Source organism: Pyrus communis, chromosome 13 (genome assembly GCF_041283825.1).
Source record: "Pyrus communis isolate YQ-2024b chromosome 13, ASM4128382v1, whole genome shotgun sequence".
Classification (NCBI taxonomy): Eukaryota; Viridiplantae; Streptophyta; class Magnoliopsida; order Rosales; family Rosaceae; genus Pyrus; species Pyrus communis.
This window is the reverse complement of record NC_142577.1, coordinates 23,322,622-23,346,561: the sequence shown is the minus strand read 5'-3', so window position 1 is coordinate 23,346,561 and position 23,940 is coordinate 23,322,622. Positions and strand designations below refer to the sequence as shown.

The window sequence follows — 23,940 nt, the reverse complement described above, 5'->3', positions numbered from 1 at the left end:
AGGATGGGAACCTAATTTCTCCATAGGAAAATTTGTGGACTTATTTGGAAGTACCTTTAAATAACTGAAAGCGTTTTTAAGTTCTAAAAGCACTTTTAAGTGACTTGAAGTGTTTCAAGATTCCCTTACATTTTTACTAAGGATTGATTCAAAAAATACTTTCATTAAAAATATTTTCAATTATTTTAAAAATACTTCTAAACAAACCCTACGTATAGTTTCGAAAACTACCAAGTTCAGATTCTATTTAAATTGTCATAATATGGGGGCCAAGATATTTATAAGAATATGACCATTTACTGATTTACATTTCCGCCTTTGCACATGAATCATAGGTTACATGCGCCAGTGCTGGAAATTACCGTCTGCCACAATCATTGATGCCGAAAAAAATTTCAAGTAATTGTTTAACAGTCACAAAAAAAATAGCAAGGTTCAACTTTTTCATCTTCAATTATATTTTTTGTATGAGTTTACTGTTTCTTCACGTGTACAGTACACCCAACAAAATTAAAGAACTAACGGGAAAATTCATTACTTTACAAGTATATTTTGAAAGTCACAGTGACCTTTAGACTAGGGTGGTTCGGTATGGGATACCGAACCGAAAACTATATACCAAATACCGAACTGAAAAAGTTCGGGATGAGATTTTAGCAACCGAAACCGATCCAAAATTTTGCCTTTCCCGAATTTCGGTATTCCCGAATGTTTTTCGGTTTTTCGGTACGGTTCGGGACGCAGCCAACACCAACAATCTCCAGTGGCTTCTTCACAAGCCTCCTCCTGAGAGAGATCTTAATACCATTCTCCTCCGCCACCTTCACCATTCTCAGAAAGCAACGACCACGGCGACGGCTCCGAATCCACCTAGCTCCCAACCCCACACCCACTCCTCTCCACAATCACATCTTCTCATGCCATTTCTGCACAAATCCTTTAGAACCCACAAGCAAAAATCCAATCTTTTTCTTCGAGCACGGCGGCGACTCTGAGTCCACCTCACTCCTAACCCCACACGGCCACACCCGCTCCTTTTCACAATCACATGTTCTTATGCCATTTCTGCACAAATCCTTCACATGCAAAAATCCAATCTTTTTCTCTCGAGCTTCAGTGATCATCAAATGGAATTATTTGTTGTGGGTTATGAATCGTGCATGCGCAGCGCTGAGGATTCATAACCCAGAGACGAGAAAGCTTCAGAGAGGATAGAGAGAGAAATGGGTCGAGGCCAGAGACGAGAGAGCTTCTTCCTATCTCTGCTTCCCAACACGAAGACTGCTTCTCTCATCTGCCTCAAGAATCAAGATTCAAAACCAAAACAAAAGCTTTGTGCTTTTAGTTTCCAAAAAAGCTTTGTGCTTTTATCCCAAACCGACAAGGCATCACCATCACATGCCTCTTCCATATTATTTTATTTTTGTTCCTTTGCTAGTGGAACCGAAAGGCTCTGCTTTTTATTTTATTTTTTCATTGTTCTTTGCAGATGTAGCGCTGGAAAGTAGGAACCAAAAACAAGAGAAGATTTCGGGACTTCGGGAATACCGAAGAAAAGAAATCTGGAAACCAATTCCATACCGAATATTTCGGTATGGGATTACCAAAGTTTGGGATAGTTTCGGTTTGGGATTTTTCGGTTTGGGTTTGGGATTTTTTCGGTTTGGTTTGGGATTTTCGGGAATTTTTTCCAGCCCTACATGCAAAATTAGTGGCCGGTCGTCGAAAAAATTGATCTAACCGTTGGAAAAAGTTGACTGGTTGGAAACATTGTAGAATGGAGTGGCAATCTTGTAATTTTCTAAACTATGTGGTATTTTAGCTAAAATTTTTGTTAGAATTGATATTTAAACTTAAAAAACCCTTCCAATAATTAAAAATATTTTTGACGACAATAAGCAGAAAAAACTTGAAAATAGTTTTGGATTATAAACAGACACATTTAGTGAACCAAAATCACAAGAACTAATAATCCTTGTGAGTATTTATCAAGTATAGCAAAAAATTAACTCTTAATTTCAAAAATGTCACTTTTTATAAAAACTTTCAAATATATCCAAAATTTCACTTAAATAGATACAAATACCCTCAAATTTAACAATTAAATAAATTAAAAGTTTTTTAGCTACTATCATCTCAAGCTCCGGTTCAACTTCACATTCGCTTCTACACTCCAACACCACAACCCTATTCCCTTTGACCTCCTCATCACCGACATTAAGCACTGCCATGGTTACCGTAAGTGGGAGCAGCAGAATTTCAATCATGCCTTCAACGCCTTTTTTCTTACTAATATCTTTTTAGTTTTAAATACAAAATAGTTTTTAAAGTTAATCCACATGTCGTTATATAATTATATTTGTGAGACCCACATGGTGCCACACAATCACACTAACAGAGCAATTAATAGATTTTTCACGAAAAAACTAAATGATCATGACGAACAAATTTAAAGAAAGACTAAAATGATTCAGTATAGACAAATTCAAGAACACTACTATTGATTATCATTAATTGTTAAGGACTAGATTAAGGAGTTATGTCAATGTCACAAATCATTTTGGCTAAAAAACCTTTAATTTGTTTGATTGTTAAATTTGAGGGTATTTGTGTCTATGTAGGTGAAATTTGGATATATTTGTGCCCCCTCAGGACTTAGATTCGAGGCGTACAATCCCGGCATCAAGGCATTTTCGCATCGGCATCTTCGAGTTCTCTTGGTGTAGGACCCATTCCTTTATTCATTAAATCTTATGTTATTTCTTTTAATGTTTTAGATTAGTTGTATACTCTGAACACGTTCCTCATTTGCATATTAATTATATTTAAATTTATAATTCTTACTTATTTCTTGTTCTCATGCATTCTAATACGGCTTTGTCACCTTCGGGTGTTGGCCAGCACATGCCTACCCTGGTATTTGGGAAATATCAGGGTCGGGTGTGTCAATTAAGATGTAGCGAAATGCAAGTAAATACACACAACTTAAGCCTAGAGATCATGATCCATTGTCGTCCTTGCATTTTTGTTTAGAAAAATTTTATTGGTACCCAAATTTTCTCCCTATACACACGACCTATAACTTTTTATTTTGAAATTTCAGTTTTATCCCATATAGAAAATGAGTTTCGAAAGACAAAGGATAAAACAAAAAAGAAACCCTTTCTAATTCAGTTGAAAGCTTTCCACGTAGGTATGAAATAACCGTTTGTTAGGACGACTTCTTTTACGATGTTTCTTACATTCGAGCTTGTTGGTGTTTACATAATCCATTGATAGTTGCATAAATGACTAGAATATGGTTTTCTATTGGAATGTCTCAGAGTGTAATCTTCCTATTTAATTGTGCTTTAGCTTTACTTACTTCAATAGCATATTTTTATGCAGGCCTTACAAAAAAGGGATTAGGCTAAGCGCATATTTCCTCTTTCTATTAGTGAGGTTTTCGAATTAAAGTTTACTTGCTTACTTTAAAGAGTAAGGAGAAACTTTAATTTTATGTGTAATGCTAGGGAAACCAAATTTTCAAACCAAATGATGTGGTCGTTGACGATTAGATTATTACTTTTTTGAGAAAAGATTGATAGATTTCATTAAAAGTCAAAATGGACAACAACACAGTTTCATATTAGCTTCCTCAAATAGAAGGTCTGAAATGAGGTCCAGTGGAGCCCCATCCCAGGTACAATTAATTCCACAAAGAAGGGCAGCACGCGCTAGGCGATGAGCAACACCATTGGCTTGGTGACGAACATGGGTAGAAGAAGCCTCAGTGACTGATGCTAACAAAGGTTTCGTGTCTTCGATAATATGCCCAATGACTGACATATTAGGAAAAGGATCACGAATTGCAGCAACAATCTAGAACGAATCACTTTCTAAAATAAAGTTTTGAAGTCCCTTTTGCGTCGCCAACATTACGCCATCTTTGGCTGCCATCGCTTCCTCCTGAGGGGGAGAGAAGATGTGATCAAGCTTCGTAGCAGAAGCCACCAGAAGAGAGCCCTGATCGTTTCTTATTATGATCCCAATTCCCCCTGTTTAAGATGTTCATTCCACGCCCCATCGACATTAATCTTCAGAAAGAGGCCCTTGGCCGAGCCCATTGAGTCTGCATGAGGGTAGGAGTAGTGCCATAAGTGGGGAGAATAGTCTTCTTAAACTCATGCCACCAGCATAGACATCGAGCCATCACTAAGTTCAGAGACTCTATTTTGTCATTCCACAGACGATCATTCCTAGCACTCCATATAGCCCACATAATCATAAGGCAAATCTCAAAGTTGTGCTGGATGAGCTCAGTAGCCCAATTCGATAAAACTTCTAGAAAAGAGCATGAACCCGCTCGATGGGGAATTCCTGTAAGAGTATATAACTGAATTAGTTAGATTGTGCCATCTGTCAGTAATACAGTGGCTAGATTGAAGACTATGGTTAGGACAGTTCAGATATGATAAGGTCAAGGTAGTATATAATATAGCTTGTGTAAGAAGATTAGAACAATGCAAAAATAATAAAGAAAAGAAGATTTCTTTCTCTCTCTCTCTAAGCTTTCTGATTCTTTCTCTTCTCCCTTAACTCTTCTGTCTTTCTGGATTCTATGTATGGTATGGTTAACATGGTATCAATCGCTCTCGTAAGTTTCGATCGTAAGCTTCGATCGTAAGCTTCTTCGATTCTGGTTTCTTAAGCTTCCGCTCCATTCTTTTCTTCTTTCTGAATCATTCTTTTTCTGATTTCTGGGTTCTGGTGTTTGCCCATTTCTTTGATTTTTCCTCTGAAAATCTTTGCTCACCACCTGTTTGGTTTTATTCCTCTGAGAGAGTTCTTACTATGGTTACTGCAAATCAACTGCAAATCTTGCAGTCCCCTATTACTGGGTTGATTTCGTCTGTGTCAACTTCGGTTTCGGTTAAATTGGATGATTCTAACTACCTTCAATGGCATTTTCAAATGAAGTTGATGCTTGAAGGCTATGGAATTATGGATTTTGTTGATGGAACAAATCTGTGTCCGTCTCAGTTTTCTACTGATCTGGAAGTTACTGCGTCTGGGTCTGGTATGAGAGTTGAATCGGATTCGTATAAGGTTTGGAAGATGCATGATCGGGCTCTCATGCAACTTATCACTGCTACCTTGTCTCCCATGGCTATTTCTTGTGCAATTGGGAGTAGTAGTGCTAGAGATTTATGGGTTCGTCTTCAAGAACAGTTTTCTACGGTAAGCAAGACTTCTATTTTCCAGCTAAAGTCTGATCTTCAAACAATCAAGAAAGGGGCTGATTCTGTCTCCCAATATCTTCAACGCATCAAAGAAACAAGAGACTATCTAGCAGCTGCTGGTGTTACATTTGTTGATGAGGATATTGTGATCTTGGCCTTAAATGGTCTACCTGCATAATACAATACGTTTAGATGTGTTATTCGTGGCCGAGAGAATGTGTTGAAGGAATTTCGTGCTCAGTTACTTGCTGAAGAAGCCACTATTGAAAACAATTCATGTGTTTCCTTTCCTACTGCAATGCTGGTAAAGGAGCAAGGTGTTACTTCTGGGGCTTCGTCATCTTCAGATCAAGGTTCTTTCTCAAATGGATTTCACAATTCTAATGGTTTTCATGGGAACTCTGGTCAATCTTCATTCTATAATGGGGGTCACAAGTCCAAATTTAAGGGTAAAGGCAAAGCTACGTATAATCAAGGTCAGAGATTTGGTTCGAATCAGGGACAAAAGTTTTATCATTCTAAACCTACCGTTCGGGATTTTGCTCCTGGTATACTTGGTAGTCCTTCTCAGGCTCACAATGGTAATTCTCTTTCCAATGTCATATGTCAAATATGTTCTCAACATGGACATTCTGCTGCTACATGTGTGTATAGATGTGCTGAGTCTTCTGAGAATTGTCAAATCTGTGATAGAAGTAATCACACGGCTAAGACATGTTTTTACAGAAACAAAGAAAGGAATTATCCATCACAAATGACTGCTATGCATACTGTGTTTCCTGGTTCAATGCAATCTCAGTATATGAGTGCTATGCCTCCTGTGTCTAATATGTCCTCTGTGAATGTGGTTCCTTCCATGAATGCATCTTCTTCCTATGCCATGAATGCATCTTCTGCCATGCCTAATCCAGTTTCTTCTCAAGTCTGGCTCACTGATTCCGGGGCAACCAATCACATGACGAATGAATTGAGTAATTTGTCCGTTGCTTCACCATATTCTCAAACTGACACAGTTCAAACAGCTGCTGGTGAAGGTTTGCAAGTTTCTCATATTGGCGATTCCCTTTTAAGGACTTCTCCACAGTCTATAAAATTGAATTCTGTTCTTTATGTTCCAAAGCTATCCCATAATCTGTTGTCCGTTCATCATATTTGCCTTGACAACAACTGTTGGCTAATTTTTGATGCTGCTTGTTTTTGGATTCAGGACAAAGCCACAGGGAGAATCTTGTTTAAGGGCCTCTGCAACAATGGATTGTATCCCATTTCTTCATTTCCTGTCATTCCTCATATTCCTCAAAAACAAGCCAATCAAGTTGTTGCTTGTCTTGGACACACTGTCACCTCAAACTTGTGGCACTCCAGACTAGGTCATCCCTCCAATCCTATTGTCTCTCTTATACTTAGGAAATCTAATGTTGCTATTACCAAGGATGTGTCTTCTATAGTTTTTCAAAGTTGTCTAGAAGGCAAATTTAGTAAACTTCCTTTTTGTTCATCGACTTCCAAATCTGTAATTCCTTTTCAAGTTGTACATAGTGACCTATGGCGTCCTGCACCTTGTGTATCTGTGGATGGATTCAAATACTATGTCATATTTGTTGATGAATGTACACGGTTTTGCTGGCTGTTTCCTTTGCGAAATAAATCAGATTTTGTCTATGTGTTTGTTTCTTTCTATCAATATGTTTTTACCCAATTTTCAGCTCGAATTAAGATCTTGCAGAGTGATGGGGGGGGGGAGAATACATTAGTAAATTTGTTCAATCTTTTCTTGCTCAACAAGGCATTCTTCATCACAAATCTTGTCCTTATACCCCTGAACAAAACGGGTTGGCTAAGAGAAAGCATAAACATATTGTTCAAACTGCCTTTACTATGTTACAAACTGCACATTTGCCTTCTAAATTTTGGACATTTGCTGTCAAACAGCAGTTTACTTAATAAACAGAATGCCATCGCCTGTTATTCATAATAATTCTCCCTTTGAACAATTATATTCTGTTATTCCAGATATTCATCATCTTCGAGTCTTCGGGTGTGCTTGTTTTCCATTGTTAAAACCTTATAATAGCAACAAGTTTCAACCTAGATCTACTAAGTGTATATTTTTGGGATATGCTTTGAATTACAAGGGGTACACTTGTTATGATCCCTGTCATGAGAAGACTTATATATCCAGACATGTTATTTTTAATGAGATAGACTTTCCATATGCCACAATGGTTGTCAAACCCAAGCTTTCTGTGTTACAATCATCTCCCTCTCCTGTTCCCTGTTCCTCTGTGCTTCCTAATCTTGCTAATATCCTGGTTACCCCTTTCACATCCTGTTCTTCACCCCACTCCTCCAATCTGCCCCATTCTCAGCCTAATATCCAATCTTCCTCTCAACCCTCCCCTGCTCCTCAATCCATTGTTGTGCAAGATTCTTCTGTGGTACCTGAGTATAGCTCAGACACTTTGCATGTGGTTCATGACATTCCATCAATGAATCTGCACCCTATGCAGGCACGTTCTAAAAGTGGGATTATCAAGAAGAAAGTTTTCTTGGCTTCTGTTAACAGTGCAGCTGAGGTTGATTTAACTACAATTGAACCAGCCTCTTATAAGTCAGCTTTGAAAGTTCCAGTCTGGTATTGTGCCATGCAAGAGGAGATTGCAGCTTTGCATTCACAGAATACCTGGAGTTTGGTTGATCTGCCACCTAATAAGAATTTAGTTGGCTGTAAATGGGTGTTTAAAGTAAAAAGGAATGCTGATGGAAGCATTGCCAGACATAAGGCTCGGTTGGTAGCAAAGGGGTTTAGCCAGGAACAAGGTTTGGATTATGGGGAAACGTTTAGTCCTGTGGTCAAGCCTACCACAGTTCGATTAGTTCTTGCTCTTGCTGCTCAGTTTAATTGGCCCTTAAGACAACTTGATGTTAAAAATGCCTTCCTTCATGGCATTTTAAATGAAGAGGTATACATGTCACAACCTCCCGGGTTTGAAGATTCTAGATATTCATACTTAGTATGCAAGTTACACAAGTCTCTTTATGGCTTAAAATAGGCTCCGAGGGCTTGGAATGATCGATTTACTCAGTTTTTACCACAGTTGGGTTTCAGCAATACATATTCTGATTCTTCACTGTTTGTTAAGTATGTTGGTGCTGACATTGTGATTCTTCTGTTGTATGTTGATGATATAATCATCACTGGAAGTGCAGCTGCAACAATTCAACAAGTCATTGCCCAGTTAACCAAAGAATTTGAGCTTAAGGATCTTGGTCCTTTACATTTTTTCTTGGGTATTCATATCACTAGAACTGCTTCTGGTTTGTTTCTATCTCAGGAAAAGTACATTCAAGATTTGTTGAAGAAATCTGATATGTTGGACTCCAAACCTGCTGCCACTCCTTGTTTGCCTTACCATAGGCTTATTAAGGATGATGGCCAACCGTTTAATAATCCAGCTCTATACAGAAGTCTAGTTGGGGCTTTGCAGTATCTTGTTTTTACCAGGCCTGACATAGCCTTTTCTGTTCATCAAGTTAGTCAGTTTATGCAGGTTCCCATGCTATCTCACTTCACTGCTGTCAAACGAATCTTAAGATATCTTAAAGGTTCTCTCAGTCATGGAATTAGTTACACCAGTGGAGAGTTGATCCTCAAGGCTTTTAGTGATGCTGACTGGGCAGGGGATCCTAATGATCGACGGTCCACTACTGGCTTGGTGGTATTCCTTAGCAATAATCCCATTGCTTGGTCCTCTAAGAAGCAATAGATTGTGTCTCGATCGTCCACTGAGGCGGAGTACAGGGCTTTATCAACTACTGCTGCCGAGTTAGATTGGGTGCAGCAACTTCTTACCTTTTTGAAGATCCCCCTCGAGTCTACTCCTGTTTTATTCTGTGACAATATGTCTGCTATTGCTTTCTCTTTTAATCCTGTCCAACATCAGCGGACAAAACACATTGAAGTAGATGTTCATTTTGTTCGAGAGCGTGTGGCTCACAAGCAGCTTCTCGTGCAGTTTGTCTCCTCCTCAGAACAGTTTGCTGATATTCTCACTAAAGGCCTCAGTTCCCCTTTGTTTGCTACTCACTGTTCCAACCTCCAGCTTGGGTCCTCCCAACCTGAGCTTGAGGGGGGATGTAAGAGTATATAACTGAATTAGTTAGATTGTGCCATCTGTCAGTAATACAGTGGCTAGATTGAAGACTATGGTTAGGACAGTTCAGATATGATAAGGTCAAGGTAGTATATAATATAGCTTGTGTAAGAAGATTAGAACAATGCAAAAATAATAAAGAAAAGAAGATTTCTTTCTCTCTCTCTCTCTAAGCTTTCTGATTCTTTCTCTTCTCCCTTAACTCTTCTGTCTTTCTGGATTCTATGTATGGTATGGTTAACAATTCCAAGAGGAGATGCCAGCCACATGCATCTCGAGTAGGAACATTCCCGCATAAGATGGTTGATGGATTCACCCACAACCCCGTGCAGAATTGAAAGAGCCGAAGTAACGAAACCTTGAGTAAAAATAGCATTTGGCGCGGTTATTGCGTTTAAATGGTTTTTCTGTTTTTTAAAGTACACAATAATATAAATAATGAAAAAACTCTACGAAATAAAAATTAATGATTCATATAAATCGCTTAATGGTAAATGCAACATATTAGATTATTATTTAAGTATTAATTAACGTGCTTATTTTATATTAGTGACACATCATTTTGTTTGTCAATTTAGTTTAAAATTTTGATGAGAGCGCTTAAAGCAACTTGATATTGCACCTCCGTTTAGGTTGATGGGTGTGTCGCTCTCGGAGTCGGAGGTTACAACTAGTAGAGGAACAGGTGGTGGACTTTGGCATAGTAATGATGGTTACGTGGGGATCGTGGAAGACAAGGGTAAAAAATGCTTGGATTTGGGATGGTTCCTTTCAAATTCACATGATACCGGTACTTCTTAAATCCAATTATCAATTTGCTTAATCTCAACCATTAAAATTTAGTCCAATAAATTTGCTTGCAGAGCCGTAGTTTTTTTTTCGTCATAAATTCAGCTATTTTTTTAATTAAACCAATTCGAGGTTTAAACCTGATTATGAACTTCTCCTACTTATATTCTTATAAACCTAACCACATTTCTTTTTTGGTTCATAGCCTAAGACCATTTTATTAAGGGGATTACCGATTGCGGTCCATTTGGTCCAGTGATAATGGGTGAAGTCCATATACAATTATATAATGATAATTGAGGTCCATTACATTAAAACATATGTCATGTGGATTATTTAGTGGGTTACCTTGTTGCTTGAAATTTCACCCACTGCCATTCTCCAAAGAAAGGCATCTCTCTCTCTCTCTCTCTCTCTCTCTCTCTCTCTCTCATAGTTAATTGGAAGCTGTTGGAAGCTGCTGGTTTTGACAAAATGCTTGGGCAGTTTCATACAGATCAAATGTTTTTTTATTATAGTCAACATCTTCAGTGAGTAAACTGGGGTTTTGTTTGATTCGAGTTCATTATCCCAATCTGTATTGCAGGTTTATTTAGATTAAATAAACGTATTGTGTAGGTAAATGTGTATGAATCAACCTGTGTTGTAGGTTAGTAGTCTAAATCAACCTATGTTGTAGATTAGTACCTTGGTGGTGTTAATAATCCCATATTGTGGGTTCATTTGATTTGTTAACCTAAAAATAAGAGTCCTTAGATTTGTTAATAAACCTGATGGATTTCAAGTATTACCAAATCTATGATGTAGATTAAGCCCCTTTAATTTGCCTTGGTTGCAGGTTTGTAGATGTGACAAACCTTGAAACTAAGTCGTTTGTTTATTGTTTTGATCTTCACCTCGTAAACCTTTTAACTTAAGGAAAACTAATGAAAATAATTTGAAAATTTTGAGTTTTAATGAAAAACGACAAAATAAAAGATAAAGTGAATAGTACCAGGATTAACTTTTTAGTGTAAAAATATGATTTTTTGTTAAAGTGAACAATACTGGGATCTTTTCGTTAAAGTTCCCTTTTAACTTATTGGTGTTAATAAACCCATGTTGTAGGTTCATTAGATTTGTTATCCTAAAATAAGGTTCATCAGATTTGTTAATAAACATGATGAGTCCCAAGTAAAGGTTGCAAGTTTGGTCATGCGTGTGCTGGTTAGGAGCTGTGGTTCTTCTAAAAATAGCAGTTTATTAAAAAACGGTTGTCAATGATGGTACAAAGCAGAAGCAGTGTCTATTATGCTTCTAAAAAAGTGGTTTTTTTTTTCTTTCAAAAGCATAGTGAACAGTGTCAATTTAATGAAATTTTCAAATAATAAGTATACCCCCACATATTTTGCAAAATTACAATATTTGCTCTTGCATTATTCTCTTTGGCAATTATAAAATCACATCCAATACCATATTATTTTTAGTCATATAACATATTCACAACAATTTTATATAAAAGTTTACTAAACACTTAGACAATGTTATGGTTTTTTTGTTAAAAGCACTTTTACAAAAAGAAAAAAAATACTTATCAAACACTCAACAAGTTTATTTTACAACTGTTTATTCTCATAGCACATCAAAAATAGTTTTTTTTTTAAGCACATTAATACTAAACTAGCTCAACATCTGCTAGAGAGGTTGGATTTGTTGCTTAATTATGTCAAACAAAAGTTATATGATGTAAATTAAAAACTGAGATAGACATGCCTACAATTATGCTAAATTAAGTGTCACCGTTACAAATAATTATCATTTTGGAGTCCTAAACAACTCAGGGACATAATCGGTATTTGAAAAGCTCATCTGAAGAATTAGGCGGACTCATCATTTTGAAAAATTAAAATTTGCTTAGTTGGAATAAAAGTAATGAATCTAAATCATAAGCAAAGTGTGTTGGACTAAACCTAATAACTAACTAAATTTTTGGAGTTATCTCTTCTATTAAATATAAATTTGGATTCTCCCTTCTCTTCTTGTTATATTAAATCCTACACAGCATTGCATCATTTATGTTTGCATGTCGGGAAGTGTTAATCAACGATCATATAATTTTAACGTCGACCATTGTTAGAAACTTCTTGATAGACTTATTTGATATGCTTTTGTACACGTAGGAAATGTGTTTTTATGTCCATTTGTCATGCACGTACTAGCTCCACATGGCGAACCAAAGGGTTTACATGTGGCAAGATTAAACGATGTACACGTACGACCACAGTCCTATTTTGAGAGAAACTATTTTTACGACTCAAAATGAACCTTGAGATCACCAGATGGCTTAAGGAAAAGTCTTAGCTTCGCGTGAAGTATGAATTTCCCTAGGCTACGTACGTTGACAGAGGAAACTTAATTATAGGGATCGGAGACACACTTCGTCACTTCAAAAAAAACTAGGGGCTCGTGTTTAATTTGCTAAGAAAATGTTTAATACAAATGCAGCTTAACAATTGTTCAAGTTAAGTTAATTACACAAAGCTTATTGTTACTACCCATTTCCATATATATAATTACACTGATCAAACTAACTCCCATCCAAGGAAGTGTTTCTTTTTTTCTTTTCTTTTATTTTTGAAAAAGAAAAGAAAAGAACATATCCTAGGAAATAGGAACCTAAAAATACGTACATACACACACTATACGCGTAACTAATTTGCCAGAGTCTTCCGCGTCTTTACATATAACATATTCTAGGAAATGGAAGCCTAAAAATACGTACATACATGCACTAGTTTCTCTTAGTCGTCTTTACCTATAAAACTCAAGGGTAGATACGAGGTAGAAGATACTCGTTGAAGAAGCGTTTCTTTTCTCATTTACACAGTCATCTTTGAGTTGAGAGGAAGGAAAACAAGAGAAACTAAGGAGAAAAAGAAAAGGATGGGAGAGAATTCGGAGACTACCGATGAACCGAGGATATCGATGCGTCGGGTAGACTCACTCAATTTGGAGGCTGGAAAAGTTTCCATGCCTAATCATCATGGCTCAAACGTACGTTTATATTCCAACCCTAAACCACTAATTCTTTTTAATTGTCACAGAGACTGGATATTTATTTTTCATTGTATGTAGGTTTTAATCTGTCAACTTTTTGTTTCTTTTTTCATTTTCAGATGAGTTGGAAGACAACGATCAGTTTAGCATTCCAGAGCATAGGGATAGTGTATGGGGACATCGGGACATCTCCCCTCTATGTATTCTCAAGCACTTTTCCTAATGGTATTGACCACAAGGATGACATTCTGGGGGTGTTGTCTCTCATCATCTATACCATATTGCTCGTACCCTTGGTTAAGTATGTCTTCATCGTCTTGTGGGCTAATGATAATGGTGAAGGTACGTGTGATATTTAATTAAGTTAATTCAATTACTTCTTTCGTTCTTTTAGGTTATAGCTTAGATTCTAGCAACCTAATTCCAACAATATCAAATTGTTTTAGGCATTTACAACAATATCAAAGGTTTAATTATTTATAGTTCGGATTGTAAACATATATCTCATTTTATTTTATGTTCCAACAATCGGAACCGTCCATTAACTTTTTTTCACATGAACTAATTATCATGTATATTGATTTATAGGGGGAACATTTGCGTTGTATTCATTGATATGCCGATCTGCGAAGGTGAGCTTAATTCCAAATACGCAGCCAGAAGACAGAGAGCTATCCAACTACAAACTTGAAATTTCATCGGAGTTAAAAAGGTCCCAAGCGATAAAAAAGAAGCTTGAGAATAGTAAATATGCTAAATATACACTTTTCTTTGTCACCATTATGGGAACTTCCATGGTGATTGGAGATGGGGTTCTTACTCCATGCATTTCAGGTAACTAACTATTACTACTTTAATCAGTGGCACACATTCTCTTAGAATTATTTACTGTGCTATTTATGGAATAAATAATTAATTCCTACACCCTTATTTAGTGTGCTATTCAAGATTTAACAAAAGTGTTAAATTTGTGTGCAGTTCTTTCTGCAGTGAGCGGGATCAAGTCACTAGGCGCAAGTATGCATGTTTTAACTATTTCTTACATATGCTACGAGTTAATTAAATCTTAATAACGATAGGACTATGCATATATAGTTTTATTTATCAACGTTGAAATTTGACGAAAAATTTATCGATCCCAGATGCTGTTGTGGGGATTTCGGTAGCAATCTTGATCGGTCTCTTCGCTGTTCAACAATTTGGTACTGATAAAGTGGGCTTCACCTTTGCTCCTATTATCTTGTTGTGGTTCGCGTTCATCAGTGGCATCGGTCTTTACAACTTAATCGTACATGACGTTACTGTCTTACGTGCTTTCAATCCAGCTTACTTCATTTACTACTTCCATAGAAATGGAAAAAAGGCATGGATTTCCCTTGGGGGAGTAGTGCTCTGCATTACTGGTAAATTAACCAACGTTTGTATTTTAATACCATATGATATTTCCCTATGAATCGTTTATATATATGTCCGTTAGCAATTGCTAATTGTAGTGACATAAATTAACTAGGGACCGAGGCCATGTTTGCTGATCTGGGTCACTTCAGTGTTCGAGCAATCCAAGTAAGTAATAATTTAAGAAAATGCATGCATTAATTTTTATACTTCAAAAACGCATCACCCTTATCAGCATTACTTGAATTTTAAACGATCGTTTAGTACTGCTGCTAATGGAAATATTAATGTCTTCTTGTAGCTTAGTTTCACTTGCTGCACATTTCCCGCATTACTTTTTGCATATTTTGGGCAAGCAGCATTTCTCACCAAGTACCCGGACAAAGTGTCAGATACCTTCTACGCTTCAATTCCACGTGCGTTCTCATGATTTCTCATTAAGGCAATTTATACGAGTAATATTGTTTGTACCATATTTACTAAACTGACCACTCAGTTAGTAATTTTGATACAAATAATTTGTCTGAACCGCACATAGTACACGTAATTATGTGTTTAATAATCAATTAATTAGTGCATAATATATATCTATATCGATGTTTACATACGTGTGTATTCATGTGCATACAGACGTTATCTACTGGCCAACATTTGTGGTGGCCGTTTTAGCTGCCATTATTGCCAGTCAAGCTCTGATAACGGGGACATTTTCAATTATCTCCCAGTCCCTAAGTACGGGTTCTTTCCCTCGAGTAAAGATTGTTCACACCTCAGCAAAGAACGAGGGTCAAGTCTACATACCCGAGATTAACTACATACTTATGATTTTTTGTGTCATCATCACTGTGGCCTTCAAGACCACAGAGAAAATTGGCAATGCATATGGAATTGCGGTGGTTAGTGTGATGCTGATCACAACATGCATGCTCACTTTAATCATGCTAGTCATATGGAAGACAAGCATATTCTTGATTGCTATTTTCTTCGTGGTGTTCATTTTGATCGAAGGGGTTTATTTTTCTTCGGTTCTATTCAAGTTCATCGAAGGTGGTTACCTTCCGCTGTGCTTCGCCGCATTCCTAATGATGATTATGACGATCTGGCATTATGTGCACAAACAAAGTTACATTTATGAGCTCAACAACAAGGTGTCTAGTGAGTACATGAAGAAACTGGCCACTAACCCTGACATTAACCGCGTCCCAGGAATAGGGCTTTTGTATTCAGAACTTGTTCAAGGAATGCCTCCTATATTTGCTCATTTAGTTGCCAATATACCCTCAGTGCATTCAGTTGTGGTTGTTGTGACGATTAAGCCCCTGCCCGTGAGCAAAGTGTTGTTGGAGGAGAGGTTTTTGTTTCGACAGTTGGAGCCCAGAGGATACAGGATCTTCCGCTGTGTGGTGCGCTACGGTTACAACGATATAGTTGAGGATCCTGTGGAGTTTGAGAAGCAGCTGGTTGAGAATTTAAAAGATTTTATTCGCAATCAACAGATGTTAGCAGAAGATCAAGCTGCAACGGATAGCCAGAACACTCGGGCAACGGCTGACGAGGAAATTGAGTTTGTGCAAGAGGCAATGGACAAAAGTATTGTGTATCTGATGGGAGAGACACAAGTGGTGGCAGGAGAGAAATCTTCCTGGTTCAAAAAGATTGTTGTCAACTACGTGTACGATTTCTTGAAGAAAAACTTTAGGCAAGCTGATAGCTTGATGGCAATTCCAAAGACCAGGCTTGTTAGGGTTGGAATGACCTATGAGATATAATTAAGCTACTCGGCGTGTTTCTAAATGCTACCGGCCTTCGCACTTCACCTGCCACTTTCTACTTCCCGTTCCTTTTTTGCTTATATGTACACCCTAGATAAACACTTATAACTAAACATTAGTTTATTTTTCGCCCAATAAAATTTAACATAAGTCTATCGATCGAAACCTTAGTTTTTTTAATGTTTTGTTCCCTCATTTTTAAAAATTACTTTTGTTCCCAAGCATTTTCATTATTAAAAGTGTTTCTATTTACAGCACATCAATATTTTTAATAATAATATATGTGTTTTTTAAAAGAAACACATAACAAGTAATGGAGTGCAAGAAGAAATTAACTTGTAGGCATTGTTCTAAAAAGCATCCTAGGCAGTGCCAAGGCGCTAGGCGGAGGCCAAATGCCCCGGTTAGAGGCTAGGCCTTTAAAAAATCGGTGAAGAGGCGGCAATTAGATGCTTGCCTAGGCAGTCTTGGCGGCTCTAGACGGTTCTTTTTTTTTTTTTTTTTTTTTTTTTTTGGGGGGGTTAAAGGTTTGAAGATAATTTTCTTGTAAAATAACTCTAGACTTTCTTTCTTGTAAAGTAACTTTGACTACATATTTCATTTTATGTACTTAATCAATTGTAGACACTTATTTAGATGTTGTTATTGTTATATAATGAATTAAATTAAATTAAAAAATTTGCCTAGGTCTCTGCCCACCATCTCACTGGCACATTTTTAAAAGTTACATACAGAAATAAACTTAGAAGTTACATATAGAAATAACATTCATAAAAAATAAACTCAGAACTAAATTTGGAGGTCAATCTCAACTTTAAATTTCATCTAGCTAGCTAGTAGCTAGTCGTCATTTTTGAATTTTCAAAGGGACACTTTGGATGCAGTCTCTAACTACCAATGTTCTTTGACTAAAACCTTTGTGGCTTTTAGATTTTAATCGAAGTCCCTAACATAAATGTAATAATGTATTTCCATGTAGGTTATTATATTTTTAAATTAAAAATGAAATTTGTAGTTATTTATATTAATGAGATTTTAAATAAAACCCATAATTTATGGGATTAAAAATATTAAAGATGAACTATACTCTCCAATATATTTGTATACACACACACACACACACACACACAAAACACATGAGTACGTTCGTCAAAACTAACCAAAAAATAATTGTACCAAAACATGAGTACATTTTTCAAAAACACACAAAAAAAAAGAAAAAAAAAGAAGAAGAAAATTATTAAATTTCTTCTATTAAACTGGACATGGATATATTCTCAAATCAACGAAATAGAATGTACCCATATAAGTTTAAAATATGGATTAGAGAAAAGCTTGAATGAATTTTATATAAAAAATGGGTACATTTTATATTAAAAAAGGGTACATTTTTCATATAACAAATTGGTATATTTTAAGAATGGGAACATATAGGTACAAACTTATTTTAATTTTATTTTTTATATTTTGAAATGTTTGAATTGAAAATTAATTAGGAGTTTAATAAGGGTGTGAGTATTAAAACTCTAAATCAATTACTAATTTTTATTATAAAAATTATGTAACTTACATGTCATTATTAATATATTAATGATAGGGATTTTGATCAAAATCTAAAAACTCATAAAGTCTTGGTCAATGAACAATAAAAATTAGGGACCGGATACTGATTTTGCTATTTTAAGAAGAATGAGGAATATAAGAAGAAGAAAAAACTATATAAGTGGCCACTTTTATACACCCTTAAACCTCACTTGTCCACCACCTTGCAACCACTAGTATTCTCACATGTCCTTCACAACACTACTGCTTTTAGTCTAAAAAGTTTTAAGGTTTAACTTGGATAAAAAGTTAATTTTGGAGATTTAGAGCTTCGGAAATGACTGTTAGTAAAATTATAAACATGTATTGCAATATACTTGTCCATGTCATCTCTCAATGCTAATGACCTAACAGGTGGCCAATTTTCAAAATATCATGTAGTTATTTGAAATGTTTACTAAAAAAATAGAAACAACTTAAAAGCACTCTTCAAAATTGGATAGTATCTCTACCTAAACCTTATTAACAACTTAATTGCATAAGATGAACAGAATTCAGAATGTGTTAGGTAAATCGTATAATTGAAAATGAAAGGGATTTTCTTCAAAAAATAAAATAAAATAAAAGGGACTCCTCATGGTTTATTATTAGTCATTTTTATTTACAAAATATGGCTTTGTTAAATTAAACAATCACATTGTTGTCTCAAGTGTTGCGTCGGACCTGCCGGAATAAAAAAATCAAATATTTATTTTAGAAGTCAACTCTTTTTTTGGGTTCGTGAAAGATACGAAGTCAACTCTATTATCGAGCCCCGACCCGACAAAGTGATTAGCAGTGATAGGAGTTGATGCAAAATATAATGACAAAAATAGCCTAAAATGATGAAGCAAAGTCAAATATATTTGTTTTAATCAGCTTGAAGGCCAACTAGTATGATACTTAAGTAAAAAAGTATCAATATTCGACAAAAAAAAGGTAAAAGATTATTAATACATAAGCACTCAAATTGCGCACGCTTGTGCCTTGCTTCTCGGCAAAGCTAACTGAGTATAAGGTATTTTAAATAGTAAATTAGAAAGAAAAAAAACAATCTTGATAATTGTAAGTTTTATAGGAAAACGCTACAAGGTTTTTTGTATTATTAATTAAAAGGAAAGGGTTTGAACCTACTACAATTGTTTAAGGAATGAAGAGTTTCGAACTCGGGATATTGGGGTGGAAATTCAAGACTCTATCCACTAGAATATTTGACCACATATGCTGCAAGAGCTCAATTGGTGAGAAAACTCCTCATTTATCCACTTGTCATGGTCTAATTATGAAATTCTTTAATGATACACAGTAGGTTGAGTTTTTCTCTTAAGTATTTATTTGAAGTGTTTTATCTAAATTATGATGTTATGAAGCACTTATATATGAAAACTAAAAATTTTGAATGATGCTAAACCTACTAGTTATATGAAAAAGAAAGGGATCTTTTGATATAGGCGCCTCACTTTTGAATTTCTAGACTTCACATTTATGCCTTTTAGAGATTTGATTAAACTCTTTTATTTTATAATTTTGGTGCTTTATGTATGAGAATTAATTATTTCCTGTACCTCCCTAAAATCTCACGCAAAAAAGAAGCACACATCACAACTAATTTCCCATAATCTAGCCATTTGATTATCATCTCTTCCTTTAGAGATAATTGTAAAAAAATAAAGGAAAAGGTCAGCACTGGGTTAGATTGGGCAGTTGCTAATATGAGGACGTCACCTAGACAGAGTTACAACAGTGACCTGTTTGTAGGTTAAGTTGGTGCTCTTTGAAACCAAATTGCAAATATATTGTAGCTAATAATAGTTTGGAGAGTTTTTTTTTTTTTTTTTTTTTAAACAAAAAGTTTAGGGTGAGATTGACTACTTTCACCATCAGCATCATATGACATACTCACAATCTCAAACCGAAAAGACTTATGAGTTTATTTCTAGCTTATGTTTCTATTTTCTGAAATTGCTTATAGAAAAATAATAATAATAATTTGCTAATTCTTCTTTTTATGTTGTTATGTTAATAATTTTTTCCGCATTTTCTTCTTTGAACTTAAGAAAGGGTCATCAATTGTGAGGCTAAGCTCATTGTGATGCAAAGTCCATTCCCCTCATCTTAAACTGCCACGCCCCGATCTCGATGTTCGTGGGACATCGGAATGGTCACGTGCTGGCTTTCGTCACCCTCGGGTGTCGGCCAGGAAGTGCCTATCCTGGTGTTCGAGGAATATCGGGATCGGGGCATGATAATCAACTTCTCGTAAAACGTTTACAAAACGTATTCAGTAAATCATGCTATACTGAGCTTATTTTGGAATACCTTATTTTCTATTAAACCCATGTTCTTGTAGGGTATCTGATGGATGACGATATACTATTTAGAACATGTTTTCACACACTTCTTTATAGTATAGATGATGGATGACTTTATACTATGAAGATGCTTTTGTGATATATGTACCTATATTTGGAAAGACTATATTCAATGTTTTTGTTCGTATCTGGTGGTTACTATATGCCTGTTTGATAAATGATATATATGCCTGTTTGGCAAATGATACTGTTATGCTTGTTTGGCAAATGATATATATGCATGTTTGGCAAATGATACTATTATGCATGTTTGGCAAGTGATATATATGCTTGTTTGGCAAATGAAGTGTTATGAAGGAAACGTTCCAAACGATGAGATATTGATACTAATACCACTAGTTAGCACACTATACACGACATATGTTTTATGAAAGGTATTATGGCATGCTAAGGTTTTCGGAAAAACCTATTACATATTAGACTATTGATGTTTTCATAAAACTTTGGGGGTTAGTATGTTGATAACTGTTTCAGTATTATATATATATATATATATATATATATATATATATCAACTTGGTCCACTCATGTTTGTTTTGCGCCCCCTCAGGATTTAGATTCGAGGAGTACGATCCCCGCGTCAAGACACTTCCGCATCAGCATCTTTGAGTCCTCTTGGTATAGGACCCATTCCTTATTCATTCAATTTTTATATTATTTCTTATAGTGTTCTAGATTAGATGTGTGTTCTGAACACGTTCCTTAATTGCATATTCATTATATTTAAATTTATAAGTCTTATTTAGTTCTTATTCTCAGCATTTGCATTCAATAAATGGCTTTCGTCACCCTCAGGTATCAGCCAGCATGTGACCATTCCGATGTCCCACGGACATCGGGATCAGACCTTGTCATAAACTATCTCCAACCTTTAGGGATAAAGGTTAAAAATTTAAGCTAGAAAATTTTAAGTTATAACCCATAAACTATTTTTCTCCTCCAACTCTTGCGGCTTAATTGCTTAATAGTTGAAAGAGTTCTTTTCTTTTTCTTTTTTTTAAACAAAAAGTTTAGGGTGAGATTGACTACTTTCACCATCAGCGTCATGGCATACTCACAATCTCAAATCGAAAAGACTTATGAGTTTATTCTAGCTTATGTTTCTATTTTCTGAAATTGCTTATAGGAAAAAAAAAATTGCTAATTCTTCTTTTTATGTTGTTATGTTAATAATTTATTCCGCATTTTCTTCTTTGAACTTAAGAAAGGTCATCAATTGTGAGACTAAGCTCATTATGAGGCAAAGTTCATCCCCCTCTTTTTAAATTATCTCCAACCTTTAAGGATAAAGCTTAAAAATTAAATCTAGAAAATTTTAAGTCATTGTGAGGCAATTAGCCAAATTGCCCTTTTCAACAAAAAAAAAAAAAAAAAAAAAAAAACTAGTTAATTTAGTGGTACTTCTTTTTGAATAGTGTAAGAGGCTCAAGTTCGAATACCGTTAGTTATATATTTATAGAGAAAGATTAAAGGGAATTTTTTTGTTAAAGGCCTTGATTATGGTGCCATCAGAGTATAATACCTCTCGATCAATCAAGAGAAAGACTTATATGATATGAGTTTACCGCCACAGTGGCATTCATTGTCAATAAAATAAAATGTATAAATTTTTATCCTCATATTTTTATTTCTTTAGCACAAAATACCATGCAACGGTCTACCCGTACCATTAAGTTGTTCGCCTCAACCAAAAGTTCAACACCTTTAAAGCTTAAGCTTGTAGGAGCATTTTTACTCTAGTCGTAAGTCCGAGTTCAGTTTTTCACTCCTCCGACATCACTCATGTAAAAAAATGACTTGACACTTGACAGCCAATCATGCGGGACGCCTATAGTATTCAGAACTGAAAAATATTAGACACTAAAAAAATTAATAATTAAAGTCACAAGCATTACGGTCTCAATGATATTTATCTTCACTTATCTATAAAATTTATAATAATAAAAATATGTTATTCGTAAGTACTAAGAAGTGAGAAGGTGCATCAATGAAGATTTACGACCTCGCCAATTACTAGGGATTCAATATTAGTAATCTTTGCAAATCCTCGCGAAGGCATTACCTCCAATCACAAGGGACGTCAAACAAAGGTTACGGCGTTATGTGACAGATTTGGATCCCATCTAAATTCAAATTGTGGGGATTTTAGGGATCTTCATACCTAACCATTTATTGTACATTGTGCGGCCATAAAACATTTTGAATTTTTTTATTTAAAATTAAACACAAATAGTACTAATGAAAACTGACCGTACGATGTACAATAAACAGTCATAATGTGAGGATTCCTAAGATTCTCACAAAAAAAATCCAAGAAGGATCCTCATCCTTATGTGACATGTCCCCTGCTCCTTCATAATCTCATTTCTTTTGTTTTTGTATTTTTTCCACAATGACCCTTCATGTACTGTGAATTGAAAAATTGCATATTTATTTATTTTGTTGAAAAAACTGCATATGTATTTGATTCTTTCAGCTTTATTATTCAATTGTTTTACACCTTTCTCGTATCAATCGTGGAGGTGTTTTTTGTGGATGTCATACTTCAAGACGCTATATGTTGATTTACTTTCACCAATCATGGAGGATATAATATTGTTAATCATAGCAATAATGTTTGATAAAATAATATTTCTTACTTTTGCATGTACAATTGGGATGAATACGAGGCTCACAGTTAGTTGGTTAAACACGAGGCTCACAGTTAGTTGGTCAAATGCTACATAATTAGCTGCTTAACAATATTATATTGTCTATATATTACCAACTATTAGTTTAATACTACTTAAGGTCTAGTGGGAGTTATTTTTCATGGGATGTGATATCCACACATCTCATTTTATTTCTCACACACATTTTTAATTTTCGGCCGTCGGATGGGATGAATTAAAGAAGATCAACGAACATAAATTAACAAGGGGTGTGTAAGAAGTAATTTGGGGTGTGTGGATAGCACACCCCTTTTTTATTTGTAAATTGAAAGGTTTGATTCCTCTCCCTTAGGTCTAGTAGTATTCATCTTCACTTATAATTGAAAGGACTTAGGTTCGATTCCCGTCAAAGGTGAATTTGAACCACATTATTGCTAGCTCATTGTGAGGCTAAACCTACTGCCTCTCCCTTAGTGTAGATAAAATCGTTTATTCAAAAAAAAAATCGAGAAGTTTGATTCACATAGATAGTGACTTAGCCGGATTTTATAGTTAGTTATGTCTAACTCATTATGTGACTTAGACTGATCATTTTTTTTTTCTTTTCATTATAGTATTAATATCTTCTCCCTTGAATAAAATAGAATGAAAAAAAGAAGATATGGACCTGTCAAGAAATCCATTGAATTTGTAAACCATCTTTGTATAATTCCAGTATTGCAAACAAAATAGAGAAATAGACAAAAATGACCAATTTTCTTAATCTTGGAACATAAATAGGACAAACCAATCATATACAAGCCGTGAACACAATGCAAAAAAATGAAATGACGAAAATATCCACTTATAAAATAGTAAAAACTCAGAGCTCATTGCATCATTTTTTTTATTTTGAAGAGAGAGCTGTGAGCTCTGGGTTTTTTGGTTGAGCTCAAATCTGTGAGCATATCATGTGCATGTCGTGTATA

The 23,940-nt window shown here is 35.3% G+C and overlaps 1 protein-coding gene across 1 annotated transcript; it reads left to right on the top strand.

Annotated features, from left to right (window-relative positions):
* Positions 1 to 12,984: 12,984 nt before the first annotated feature.
* Positions 12,985 to 16,548, top strand: LOC137738235 (potassium transporter 5-like). The gene is made up of 8 exons (XM_068477867.2): positions 12,985 to 13,198; positions 13,321 to 13,543; positions 13,790 to 14,035; positions 14,180 to 14,218; positions 14,344 to 14,604; positions 14,712 to 14,764; positions 14,898 to 15,012; positions 15,227 to 16,548. Exons 1-8 carry the CDS (start codon positions 13,088 to 13,090, stop codon positions 16,363 to 16,365), a joined length of 2,187 nt encoding a protein of 728 aa, XP_068333968.1. The 5' UTR covers positions 12,985 to 13,087; the 3' UTR covers positions 16,366 to 16,548.
* The last annotated feature ends 7,392 nt before the right edge of the window (positions 16,549 to 23,940 follow it).

Excerpts from the sequence above, each read along its gene's own strand:
- LOC137738235 (XM_068477867.2), top strand. The coding sequence starts at position 13,088 with ATGGGAGAGAATTCGGAGACTACCGATGAACCGAGGATATCGATGCGT. Across the intron at positions 13,544-13,789 it reads GGCTAATGATAATGGTGAAG|GGGGAACATTTGCGTTGTAT; the intron begins GTACGTGTGATA and ends ATTGATTTATAG. Across the intron at positions 14,036-14,179 it reads TCTTACTCCATGCATTTCAG|TTCTTTCTGCAGTGAGCGGG; the intron begins GTAACTAACTAT and ends ATTTGTGTGCAG.